Here is a 13,225-nt window from a genome sequence, read left to right on the forward strand (position 1 = left end):
TTTTGTCATGAGGACAACCGCAGGGTTTCGCCGGGAGCGGGTACTAATCTGAAAAACTGCACCCGCTCGTAGCAAAGTCACGGTAAAATTTCAGCCATAACTACGTCTCACGACTTGAGATAGCTGGCTACAGTCTATAGCGGAATCGATACGACGAACTGGCAAAAGTCTCGTGCACCCTCAGAACACGGGGCGATCGAAGGACGACCGCCTTCTGCATTTTTCCCGCAAGTTTTTTAGCATATTGTTGACACGCAGGGATGCTTTCGAGGCTATTAACCAGTGAAAGCTTGGCACCTCCAAGAGCGCCGATGATAAGGACGATTAGTTTCACAGAATATTCCTTTGATGTTTTTGTCAGCTGGTGCCGAAAATTCGATAACTGACATGGCTCGCTTCTCGAAGTCAAGAAGAGCCATGTCAGGCCTCGATTGTGCAACAGAAGAATTGTTATGAATATAAATTTCAAGTATATACGGAACTTTTTATTCTCGACAATTAACTCGATTTCCCTAGGAGAATTTAGAGGAGCGATATTAAGGTTAATGTTGTGAGAGTGACAGAGATAGTAATAAAGCACTCTTAGTGCTGCATTGCGCATCTGGATGTAGGTTGTTCCCGCATGAGTTGGACAACTAAATAGTATATATACTCAATGCTCGGAGTGTGAATGGCACGCCCTGCAGCTATCACCGGGAATGTCTTGGTTAAAAATGTAGGAAAGGCATGTTAAGGTGGATATTACACTGTCTTGACATACCAAAATGAGACCCTCCGTGCCATTTTTCAATCCCGATGATTTAAGGAAGGCACGATCCTCCGCTGCTCTGTACAGAAACGCTCCTTTCCCACTTTTTCGTGCTTACTGACCATTTTAAGAAGAGGGGCTCTTCCATTTGCGACTCTATGTGCTGTACCAAAAATATTTCTGCTGTGAAGACATTCAAGATTCAATATTTCGCGACCTCCTTGACGACGTGAGATGTAGAGTCGCGTAACAGAAGGCTTAAGATGCATGCTTTTGTTCATGTGCATAACCTTTTGTGTCCCGATATCAAGGGATCGGAGCTGGTTCTTCGGTCGTGGCACCATTCAAAATAAAAAGAGTACTACCAGGACGGCAAGCATGTTTGTTGCAGATACTTTGTTTCTCGCCGACAGTTCGGAAGACCAAATCTGCTGGCTGAGACGTTTGTATCTACTTTGTAGAGTATCCTTTATAGATGTTACATCCTGACTGCGGCTCTGTGGCACGCCCAGAAATGTGTGGTATAGTGCTTTTATCGACGAGCTCAGGGTCTTCAGGGATGCCATTAGGTTTTTCTTGCTCTAAATAAGCCTTGGCGCATTCGTCTAACCCAAATTCCATTCCTATTTCCTTAGGATCAATGTACAACACATAAGTGCCCTTGTAATTTCGATCTGCAGGCTTACCGCAAAACTACTTGTCAGAATAGCGAAGTGCTAGATACAGTGGCAATAATGAGAGGCAAAAGAGGAGTGAGCTCATGGTGTCGCCCTAAAAGAAACTCTCTGAAAGGTGACTTTATTAATTGTAACACAATTTTTTTCAGATGAGATAGTAGATCTGGTTTTCCGTAACGGCATTAATCTCTCTATGCATGTCATGATGTGCGGTTAAACCTTCAATCTGTTGTAAACATAATACAAATATCTGTCACAATTACATCAGAAATGCAGAAAGTAAAAGAAAAACAGAATTCATGAAACTGCCATGTTAAATGTAATTAATCGTATTAGCATGTTTTTTGTTCAGCTTATCCAAATCGGTTTTTAAATTAATAGATAGCTTTTTTTGTTTTTTAATATAATGCATTTCCACGAATTCCCTCTTTCTCTCATTACTTTCACTATGTAAAATTTGAACATTATCCCAGTCCAACTCATGGTCAACATCAACAAATTCCTTTGTATCTCTGGCAAGAACAATCTTATAACAGCGTCCTAAACGAACATCACTTTTGTGTTCCTCTGTCCTAGTATTCAGAAGTCTGCTAGTCTGTCCCACGTAATTCACCTTACAGATCTTGCAAGTGATCTTATAGACAACACCACCCTTTTCAAAATTATCTAAAGGTTCTTTGCAAAATTTATCACCAAATCCATTTCAAATGGAATGCGGAAAATAGTATGAATTTTTAATTTTCGTAACATAAGTTCAATAGTTTCAAAAATGGGTCCAAAAAATGGAAGAACAAAAGTATTAAGCGAACTATATTCCTTTAACTCTTTTTGATTATCTACAAGCAAATTATTAATCTCTTTGTTTTTGATTCATTGAACTCTAATTGCAATATGTTTCTCAATTAACTTTTTTGGATGATGATTCAGAAAAAGGATAAAATTCCTGCCAGAATTGATGTAGTCAATCACATACTGAATGCGGGACGTATACTGTCTTGCCCAGCCTATCTTTATATCAAGTTGATGCATTCGTCTTCTGGTCTTATGATCAATCTTCGTTTTTGTTTTACGTTTCGCATCGGCCAAAGCTCTCGCTGCATTATACACACAACAATTGACAGTCCAGTGGTCGGATTCTTCGGAAAAATGTCTACGAAGCTCGTCATACACCTCAGCCTAATCTTTAGGCTTGAGAGAAACCTGAGTGTTGATGTTTCGCCGGGTCATGAAGCATCGCTCTTCCTCTATCGGATGCCCGCTCGCGACTGGTCCTAATGTTGCCTCTCTTTCTTTGTTGTCGGCTTGTTCTGGCTGTGGTAGAGTAGACGTCTTACGCTCTTATGCTCTTACTACAACTATGTTCGGTGTTGTCATTGTTGTTCGTGCTTTCCGCACGGTTTTCACACCTCCGCTTGAAAGTTAATTCGTTTGGGACCATCCTTGGCCAATTGTCCATATATATTATTTCCGATATAGAGTTTAGAAAGAAGCTGCATAACAAAATACAAAATAGTAAAATAGTAAAATCGTGATGGGAAATAATAGTAAAAAATAGAAAAGACAATAAATAAAATTCTAACGAAAGGGAAAAGGATGTGAAAAGCTAGAAGCGAGTCTTCGTCAATAACGGAAGGCTGATAGGGTGATGTCATAAGTTTTTGACCGTAAATCGGCAGGTGTGCTAGTTTAGAGACGTGAAAACTTCATAGCACGCAGCACGAAGAAGTTTCGAAGATTGCTTCCGATTGATGGCGGTCGCTGTTCGACTTGCCGCCGGCACTTTTTAACTCCTTGTACGACCAACGTACCCCAAGGGCTTTCTGCAACTTTTTCTATACGTGGGCGACGATAAAATCTGAAATAACTGAGGAGCGCCATCTTTGAAATTGATTCGTTATCACATTACACAATTAAGTATACATTCCAAATAGGACTTACAAAATTCTTTTCTGCACTTTTCGAAGAAATTTTATTTGTACATTTAAATCTCATGAATATTATACATTTTTCCTAGAAGAATATAGAAAATATTTTGCAGTACTCTTATATTTTTATTCTTCTCTGGCGCCAAACGAAAGTTCCAAAATGAAAATTTTGATAACTTATTTTTCAGGTCTTTAATTCAGTTTGACGTTATAGTTTTTGTTTAGATTCCTACCTACTGTATGCAATTCAGGTTGAAAAGACCCCAAATATGAAAATTCATGAAAATTTGTTTAAAAATGGTACTTAAATGGCTATACTACTTAGGGGGTACCCCTCCCCCACCCTCCCCACAAAAATGTCGTTTTTGCTATTCTTTAACTTCTTACATCTGTTTTGCATATTTAAAGTAAATTTTGAGTCAAATAATCCACATAATTCTCGAAAGTTACTATCCAAGAACGTGAAAGAAATTCAGCTACTTAAAATAATAAATTGGCTTATTGTGGGAAGCCTTTTTCGCTTGGGGTCGAAAAGCCCCAGTATGCTGGCTATGTTACGCGTCGGGAAGTGTGCCATCGAAAGGTTAAATTATTAAAATTGATTCAATGTGGATGCACCAAGCAACCAAAAAATCCCCTTGATAATGAATTTTGAACATTTATATTCTGAGGGTGTGCGAAATTGTTGTTTTATAAAAACTGTCTTTTTATTGCGATCAACCTGAATTGCTGCACTACTAACATGAGATGGTTTTGAACATTTCTTTATCGCGACTGTCTGAAGTTTGACAAAAATTGTTTCTCAATTTATGAAAGCAACATTTTAATAAGTTTCAGAAAACGAAATATCCAGGTCATAAGGTGTGACGGTTTCATAAGTAAAGATATAATGCACTTTTTTTTGTTCAAAGAGTGAAGTAACCTGCTGGTATCTATAAATAGTCAGCAAGCTTATATTATTTTTTCTGTGAGCTCATCCAATTTGCAAAAATTTTACGAGCCATTCTAATTATTGAATTGAAGCAGAAGTAATTATTATACATTTGGATCTTCAATTTCGCACAATTTCTAAGTAGTAAACTACTGAATTTGATCAAGGGAGCGTCAGCGCAAAACATTAGGCATCAGAGAGTTCAGAGGTCTCTTTTTGCAGGATTTAAAACCTCATGTAAATTATTAAATATATAAATATCGTAATTAAATATATATATATAAATGTCAATAAAGTGAAATTTAAGATATTGATCCCTAATCCCAACCCTTTTCCGCGTCTTCTTTTGGATTTTCGTACTATTTGAGAACATCAACAATAGGGGTGCCTATAAAAGACGCTTAGAGAGTAGAGTTGAAATTTGAGTTAACCCTAATTCTACCGTCCTCCACTAAAACCTAATGCTTTTATTTTTAGTTACATTCTTATTATTGTCATTATTGCGAATGAATGAATCAACTTTGATATGTTCAGCTTATTTGAAGATGTATTCTTAACCATTGGAATACTTGTACTCAAGGACTTTTTCATATCTTGTTTTGTTGGAATCTAATTTTTGTCTGTCGATGAGAAATGACGTACTGCTGGATTCGTGAAAGCCCATAAATTAACAAAAAATGATTTCCAAATAGCTTTCATCCGTTTTTTTTCAAATATTAAGTGAACGACAGGTATGAGGGGTAAGGATCCCACTTGAAGGCGAAGGATCCTAGGTAACTTGTGCTCGTTTGGGGTGCACACCGTGGAAAGTCTGGTCATTCATAGAACCCCTTACCCTTTTACCTATCCGTATCCTCTACTCTCCTTCAGATTTTTCCCCATACTATCTTCTCCTTTCACTCTCCCTTGCCCTTAACACATCGTCATTCCTTTCAATTCCCCATGTTCCATGCATCAGCACTGCCCCCCCTTCCTCTTGTTATTTATCAAAAACATCACTTCTCCCCTTTCCACCTCACACTTATTACCCCAATTCCATTTGTTATAATCCATCTACCTGCGCCTTCACTTCTTTACCATGTGCCTCATGCCAAACCCCCCATTTCAATCTTTTCTCCTCCACCGTCGGAAAAATGTAGCCCACGGAACTAAAAGATTTTCACATAAACGCACTACGATGGCCAAAGATACTTTTCTTTGTTTGTAAAGCCGATTTGTTTGAGCAAAATTATGAAAATCTAAACTTGTTTGCTTTAAACATGTTTGTGGTGAAATTCGTTTGACATTAGGTGACCTTTCTTCTCTTAACACAAATTCATTAGGAATTTGTCAAAGAATATTGTTCATTAATAATTTACATAAAATAGAGGACAATGCAGAATACATGTAGTAAATTTGAAACCTCATACATAAAAAAATGATAAAATGAGTTCTGTAGATCAAAAGAGCTTATGCTCATCTCAAAAAATATATTTTAAATTCAGGAATCCACATAAATTATTTATTATCTAAAGTCAAGCGGAATATATCATAACCAGATGACAAGCAAATATCTTTACGTATTCATAACGGTTTTTACAAACCAACTGAGTTTAAAAAAGGTAACAAACTATGTAATACACAGTAGCACGTGTTTTTATTTTGAGATATCTAAATTAGGACCGCCATCCTTATTTTTTCGCAAGTGCTGCTCAAGACTTCAGATCCCAATAATAGTTCCCCCCCGAAGCTACGGACTCCTAAGTACATCAATTTCTCGTTTTCAGTCACCCCGTTCTCAGCCTTACTGGAACGGCTGCCTCTCGCAGTTTCTCAGGGGAGCTGGGCGAGAGCGCTTTTGACATTCTATATATATATATATATATATATATATATGTATGTATATATATATTCCAATCAGACACGAGTCAGGCAACCCTTACTGTTTACGTTTCTATCCCTCCGAAATCAGTTCAAGGCCATTCGAAGGCAACCCCCGACACTTGACAGAAAGCGAGAGTTTAGTGTACTTTGGAAACTCTATTTGAGGAACTCAAATTCAATTCGTTCCTAGAATTTCAGTCCTCGGCATTCTAGTGATGCGGGGACCGAGTAACTAAAAGAGAGGCTATGCTCAGGCATGCGCGGTTGATAACATAAGGGCAGTATTCTTGGGCGTCGAAAATTTTCTTACTCTTACCAATCTTTTACCAGTGAAACCTTTTGTTGATCAGGTAGAATCTTCTGCTCGTTCTATACATTTGAGATTCCAAATGTTTGAAAATTGAAAAATGTTTTCTATTAGTTTTTAAAATCTGAAAATTTTTGATATACATAGTTATTACTAGTGAACACTACTAGTGAATGAATGTTCCACAACTTCTAATTTAAGCAACAAATTTTATTTAAGTTTTTCATTTTATACGAGTATTTACTAGCAATAACCTCAGATATAAAAAATTCACTAGAATTTTCCAACTTTTAGAACATTGTTTATTAAATTTTCCAGAATTTGAATTTTCAAATTCAAGCAACAAATATAAGATACTGATCAATGAAATTTTTTGAAGTGAAAAATTGTTATGCGTGGAGAATTTTTGAGGGGTATTAAAATTCACTCAGAAGAAAAAGTAGGAAATGTACCGGCTAATATCTATTAATATAGTATTAGGAGTACGAAAAAGCAAACAATGACATCCATTTTTGTCTATCTCTTACAGTTAACGAGATATGTGAAGTTAAATATATCGTAGGAATTTTTACCTGGGTGGGAATGGTGAAATTTAATGTAAATGGTTTTCAACATCAAAGTTCGTCTTTTTTCACTGAGGTTTGTTGTAATAATAAAAATAAGCTCTGTGTGGTACAAATATGCCTTGTTTTATTTTTTGCATTATAAACTCCTTAAAAATCAACTAGTGAAATTACACTGGTTGAAGCAACCAGAAGTGCGTCCTGTATTAATCAGTGCGTTTCACTGGTTACACAGTACCAGTAGCCAGACGTACGAGTTTTCGTCTATCACCTGCTCATGTATGAAACTTATCTTTCATCGCTTTTATACTACCCTTTGCACAAATATCTTTGAAAAACAGCACATTTCTCTCACAAGAATAAATGGGGGGTGAATTAAAATCTATGAGATTCTAATATATTTAGTCTAACTATCGGAACGCCCGTCATTCCATCAATGCCTCGTGCCGAACAAAGTTTGCCTTGGAGCCTCCCCACTTTCAAAAGAAAGACATAATATCCCCTGATTATTGCTACCAGGTCCCAAATATTTCGAAAACAAACACCTATACACAATTAAGTTTGTTTTCACTCGTGCAAAATGCAAACGCCGAACACGCGACATACGCATAGGAGGTGACTGGAGGTTCATGCCATGGTTTCGGTTACGGTTTTAGTTAAGTCACTTACCAGTTCACCTAGTCAAAATTGGAAAATCAGTGTTTCACGGGTGAGAAAACTCAAAATACTTATTCAACCAGTCAAAACTTCACTGCTTGATTGTAAGAGAACAGATATTTTAAATGGGATTATGAAAATATGAACTCAAGATATATTTTCATCAGTACTAGTTTTCAATGTAATGAAATTTTTTATCGACTAGTAGATATATTCAGATTTCATATTATAAACGCGAAGTCTGGAGTGAGATGATTTACGTCACCCTATTAACGGCTTCATCCCCTTAATGTCGCAGAACCTTTTTTAACGAGGCTTTTAAATTGGTAATAAAAACCTTCAGTCAGGTAGTCATAATTCTGATTAAGTATACCTCGAGATGTACAAGTCCTTAGTCCTTTTCCCTTTATTATCTGCCTTATAGCTCGATCAAATGTTTTTTTATGTTTTAATTTACAAGTGCGTAATCACGAACGGGAAACAATTTCTCGTATGCATACATTTAAGAATAGAATCCTACTGATTTAAGATAAAGATTTTTCTTATCGAAAAAGAGTTTAACCTTCAATGTGATTTCTATTCTGTCTTTCGTTTCATTCAATCCAATTCAATCCATTGTTAATGAAATTTACTTAGGAAAATTTCTAACTTATAAAATATTTAAAGTTGGTATTCTCAAATATTGCGACATTAAAAACATTTAAGTTTTAAAATTTCAGCTTCAAACATTTTAATTTCAAAAAGTAAGATTGAATTGTTTAATTTAATACATTTGAAATTCGTACACTACTCAATTTTCAAGGTTTAGATACCATTTAATTTTAAAAGGTATAAAATATAATTATGTATAGATAAGCTCTGTACGATATTTTTCATAACAAGCGAATCGAAAGTTCAACCTTCGTTGCCTCTTGAGTAATTCGCAGTCGCTTGTTTCAACTTTCTAGTCTAGGGTTATAAACAGAACTTTCGACGCGCTGAAGAGGAAACGAAGGTCAAACTTTCGATGAGCATGTTATGAAATGAATATTGTTGAGTTGTTATATCAATTTCTCCGGAAAATTTCTCTGTATATCAGTTACTTACTACTAAATGAAGATATTACATCAATTTTTATTATTAGTCATTCCTCTATCAGAAATCAATGTTAATATTCTATAATTTAAAAATAAAATAAGAAATAAATTCTCAGATTTGATAATTTACTGAAATACAAATAGAAAATGGAACTTTATAGAAAAAATCGAAAATTCTCTAAAATTCTACTCCGGAATCACATTTCGTTTATGTCAATGAATGATAACTTACCATTCAAAGTTAAAGATAAGTTTCTTATTCCTTTCAATGGATTGTAGCATGATCCTAATTTTTTAGTGAAAACCTAAAGTTTTTAATGAATTTGCAATAAAAAATTGTCTAAGTCTGCATTATGAGACATTCTGCGTAAGCACAGAAGGATTTTTATTACCTGGTCCTAATCAAAATTCGTAGGCTTGCAGTTACTCTAAAAAATTAATTTTCGATTATCACGTCCTACATTTTATCTAATATGTTTTTCTGTTATTTTGTTTAAGGATTCTGGTTGTTCGTCGCCACGCGTGGCTAGCGTTTCAGTCCAACTAGAGCAGGACAGCAACAAATCAGAACAGTTGGAAAGGGCGCCGCGGTGTAATGTACGAACCTGTCGACAGCCACGAAAGGGGAAACCACGGGTCACCGCTCCTGCTCTGCTCGTGCAAAATCTCCTTGAAACTCTGTAGTTTCCACCCTCTAACGAGTTTGACGTCTAAATTCCAAGCACTGACATTACCAAACGATTCTTTGAAGATCAGTACTATAGCTTAAACATCTTTCCCTACTGATTCAACAAGTTTTGTGATAAATATAATCTTTATTAAAAATCTTAATCCATATACATTTAAAACATCTAAAAAACTCATGTGGTCATATTACTCTAATTTCTTAAACAAGCGAGGTGACATCAATTTCGTCCGAAAATTGGTCTTCACTTTAAGAGGAGGACATACCCAATTTTTAATACAAAAGTAATACCGTGTGGTATAGAAGAGATAAGAATTCAAGAAAACTTTTTTCTTTGATTTTGGAAGATTCTTTCGAGCCGAAAATCTTGCGAAAAGTAATTGACAAGTTCAATATTAAAGGATGTTAAAAATAGGATAAACCCTCTTCTTAAAAGTATTTCATTTAGAATTTGAGAAGATAGTATAGATAATTGAGCAAAAAAATGTAAAAATCGAATAAAGAAATCGTCAGCAACACTGATGTTATATTGATGTTACATTATGCTAACCCAGGGAATTTCCTAGAAAGTTAAGGCATCATAAAATTTGGAATTTCAAAAAATCTATCAAATTGAAGAAAAGAGCTTTTAGACGTTTACTCTTATATCAGATAATCGTGCAACAAAGAATTTACAAGTTACATCAGAAATAAAAAAAGTTGCTTATTATTGGATCAAAGAAAATCACCAAAGATTGCAGAACACTTACACTAAAGTGAATTAAATCTTCGGCAAATGTTAGATAACCCTTTAAAAAATGTTCAAAATTGTGATATAACTTTCAAAGAATGTTACCCTAAAGGCTCAGAAGCCCATCGTCCAATCCTTGTTCGGTAATCGTGAACCTCGTGTGCGCGAGAATTGATGAATTAACGGTAAGGGGAACCGTGAGAAAATTTCACGTTTGTAAATATATTTTTTCCTACGGACTAACAGCAGAGGCTAATATATCTGTATTTGAACTTTATTTTTCTCATGACGAGCATACAGAATGGATAACAGCGAGGTAAAGATAGTCGTAAGATTTAGAATTAAGATTTTTCTCCTTAGATTGTTCTTTGAGTGTTATTTATTATTTATATTAATTCTGTAATTGTAAATGAATTATAACACGGTGCCAATTTTGTGAGCACGTAGCGAATGAAATACAAAGAATTGCTCAGTAAAGGTAAAGGTTATGTATGTACCAGTTATAAAACCGTTACGCAGCAAGTATGATTGTCCATTAAGTGGGTTTCATAATTGTACAAATTAAACATTTTTATGAATGGAAACGACTGTTTGAATTCGACGAGCTTCGCCCTACGACGTTTCGCTTTTGCTTCACTAAAATCTCAAGTACCTATATATAAATGTTTTTTGTTGTACAAGACCGACAATCTGAAATATCAGGGTTCAAATTTCAGCAGAGTGAGAGACAAAGTTTTTAACAGAGAAAAATTGAAACAATTCTGGTTCATAGACTATGTAGATCAAAAATTGTCATCCCGTCGACAAAAAACAATTACGCTCCGCTGGTTTAAAAAAAAAACGTAACATAAAAATTGAATTTCTTGATATAAATTCAGAGTGATCACTGGGCTGGAAAGGTTGACAATTTTGTTAAAGTTCCATTATTTTGACGGAATTTAAAAACAGGTATCATTTATATAATCTGTTTATATGGATTTTTTTTAACTGTGAAAGTTTTTTTAAAGTTAGTATATGAATTTAGGTTGAGGGGTAACTCTGAATTTGAATGTTTCTTCTGGGTTAATACAAAGCTATAAATACACAATAGTGATGCTTTATTCGCGTTCTTTGAGTAAATGTTGTAACAGTTTCGCAAAATTTACATCAAAATTATTTCACATAATTTAAGGTAGGATTTTATTGCTTTGTTATTGGTTTTACGACCACGTACATATATTGTCTAACAGTATCCACAAAAAGGAACTGCCGAGTTAGGGGTGGGTGAAGGATAGTAAATGACTTGACTCGCTGAGACGCGCTCAAACTGCATTAACCGGGTGGCTAAATGCAATCTCGGTGAAGAAGGTATTTGCGTGAGTAAAATTAATGGCTGAGGCACGAAGAAAACCACGAGGACGTCAGAAGCGATTTACTCTCTTGAAATTCAACTCTAGGCATGAAAATCACGCTTTTTAGAACTTAATTGTTTCGGTCTCACAATCTGGTAGTTTTAGTACACCCAGTTCAATTATAATTGATGTTTTTACACTATATGTAGCATTTAAAAGAGTTGCATAATTGTTAATATTTTGTCATGTGATTCTTCATGCTTGGTCGAACTCTAGCACCAAATTAGAGCTTTCGGTTTTGTTATGTGAAGTTCTAGTATTATTGTTTCAAATAAAAAATTACAACCAAAAGCGCAACGCCGTCGGATTTGGATGGAAGACCAATGTAAATAATTGTAAACAAAATACATCGAATTTGCGATGCTTAATTGAAATTTCGTAATCGTTTTCCGATCAAATATTTCTGGACAGAGAAGTTGTTATTTTCTTGTTAAATTGAGCCTTGAGTAATCAAGCCTTGAGTGATTTAAGAGCTGATGAGTTTAGCCTGGTTTATATCAAAATATTGTAAAATTTTGGAATCCTATTTTCTATGAATAACTGATTGCATTACCTGAAATCTGTAGATATAAGAGGTCAAAAACTATTAATTTTCTATTAAAAAACTTCCTGTTTGTCAGACTTTTTATCCAAGATAAGTGAACTCAATCATATTTTACGAGCGAAAAGAACCTTTGTAAAATCGAAAGAGGATGTTCATAATTTCAAGAATATTTTGGAAATATTAAAAATGTATTGAAGCTAAAACTGCGATTTCATATTTCACTGACATGCATATTGAGACCATCATTTTTGACCAACCGCAAACTCTACCCGTCATGATTACTCAGAACTTAATTAACATCTAGGATATCACGCGATATAGACCAGTTTGTATATTTAATTATGATACGTTATTGCACCATACTCACTGTGAATGCAGCAATTACTATGTATTATGATAATAAAGTGTATGTTTATATACGACATCCACAGTAGCTCCATTATTTTATCCACCTGTACGAATAATCTCTATACACGCCTGTTAACTCTAATCAATTACTGTGATTTCCCTCGCCTCACTATTGTTCCGAAATGTCCAAGTCGATAAATTGAAGCCTTTCGAGTGAAATTCAGTTTAAGTATTTCTTGTCTACCCTCAACATTCTATGTTATCTAATTCTTTGATTCTGTCTCTGTATTCCATGTTTAAAGCCTCATTTTTTGACGTTAAAAAATAGTGCGCAACTCAAAAAATTTCCTAATATTCAAGAACTGAGTAATGAGCGTAACTAATTGCTTTCAGGCCCCAGATAATTTCATTATGCATTTTTAGATTCGTTCATCTAATCTTTCCATTTCGGGATGAACGTGAAATGTGAAACCAGTACAATTTTAACCATGAATCGCTATACACCGCGAGAGCGAGCCGAAATTGTGAAATTTTATTTTCAAAATCAGTCCTCGGTTGTTCTGACGCAACGTGCATATAGGGCTAAATATCGCACTAAAAATGTGCCCAATCGAATAACAATTCGCCGTTTGGTGGCAAAATTCAACGAATGTGGTTCAGTGACAATATCAATACTGAAGATTAAGAAGCGCCCACGTGCACAACGACTTTTACCAGCTGATGCATTCCGAAACATCTTTTTTCGTCATCTTGTCAACATTGAATTTCCGCGTCTCTAAC

The 13,225-nt window shown here is 35.1% G+C and overlaps 1 protein-coding gene across 1 annotated transcript in view; it reads left to right on the forward strand.

Annotated features, from left to right (window-relative positions):
• LOC117173266 (protein O-mannosyl-transferase TMTC1-like) overlaps nucleotides 1-12,521 on the forward strand; it is a 1,004,108-nt gene extending 991,587 nt beyond the window's left edge. Inside the window, exon 15 of the mRNA XM_033361737.1 lies at nucleotides 9,246-12,521. Coding sequence (XP_033217628.1) covers nucleotides 9,246-9,431 — 186 coding nt within the window. The 3' untranslated portion in view covers nucleotides 9,432-12,521. The remainder of the gene's footprint in view (nucleotides 1-9,245) is intronic.
• The last annotated feature ends 704 nt before the right edge of the window (nucleotides 12,522-13,225 follow it).

The sequence above is a fragment of the Belonocnema kinseyi genome, chromosome 5 (genome assembly GCF_010883055.1).
Source record: "Belonocnema kinseyi isolate 2016_QV_RU_SX_M_011 chromosome 5, B_treatae_v1, whole genome shotgun sequence".
Taxonomy (NCBI): domain Eukaryota; kingdom Metazoa; phylum Arthropoda; class Insecta; order Hymenoptera; family Cynipidae; genus Belonocnema; species Belonocnema kinseyi.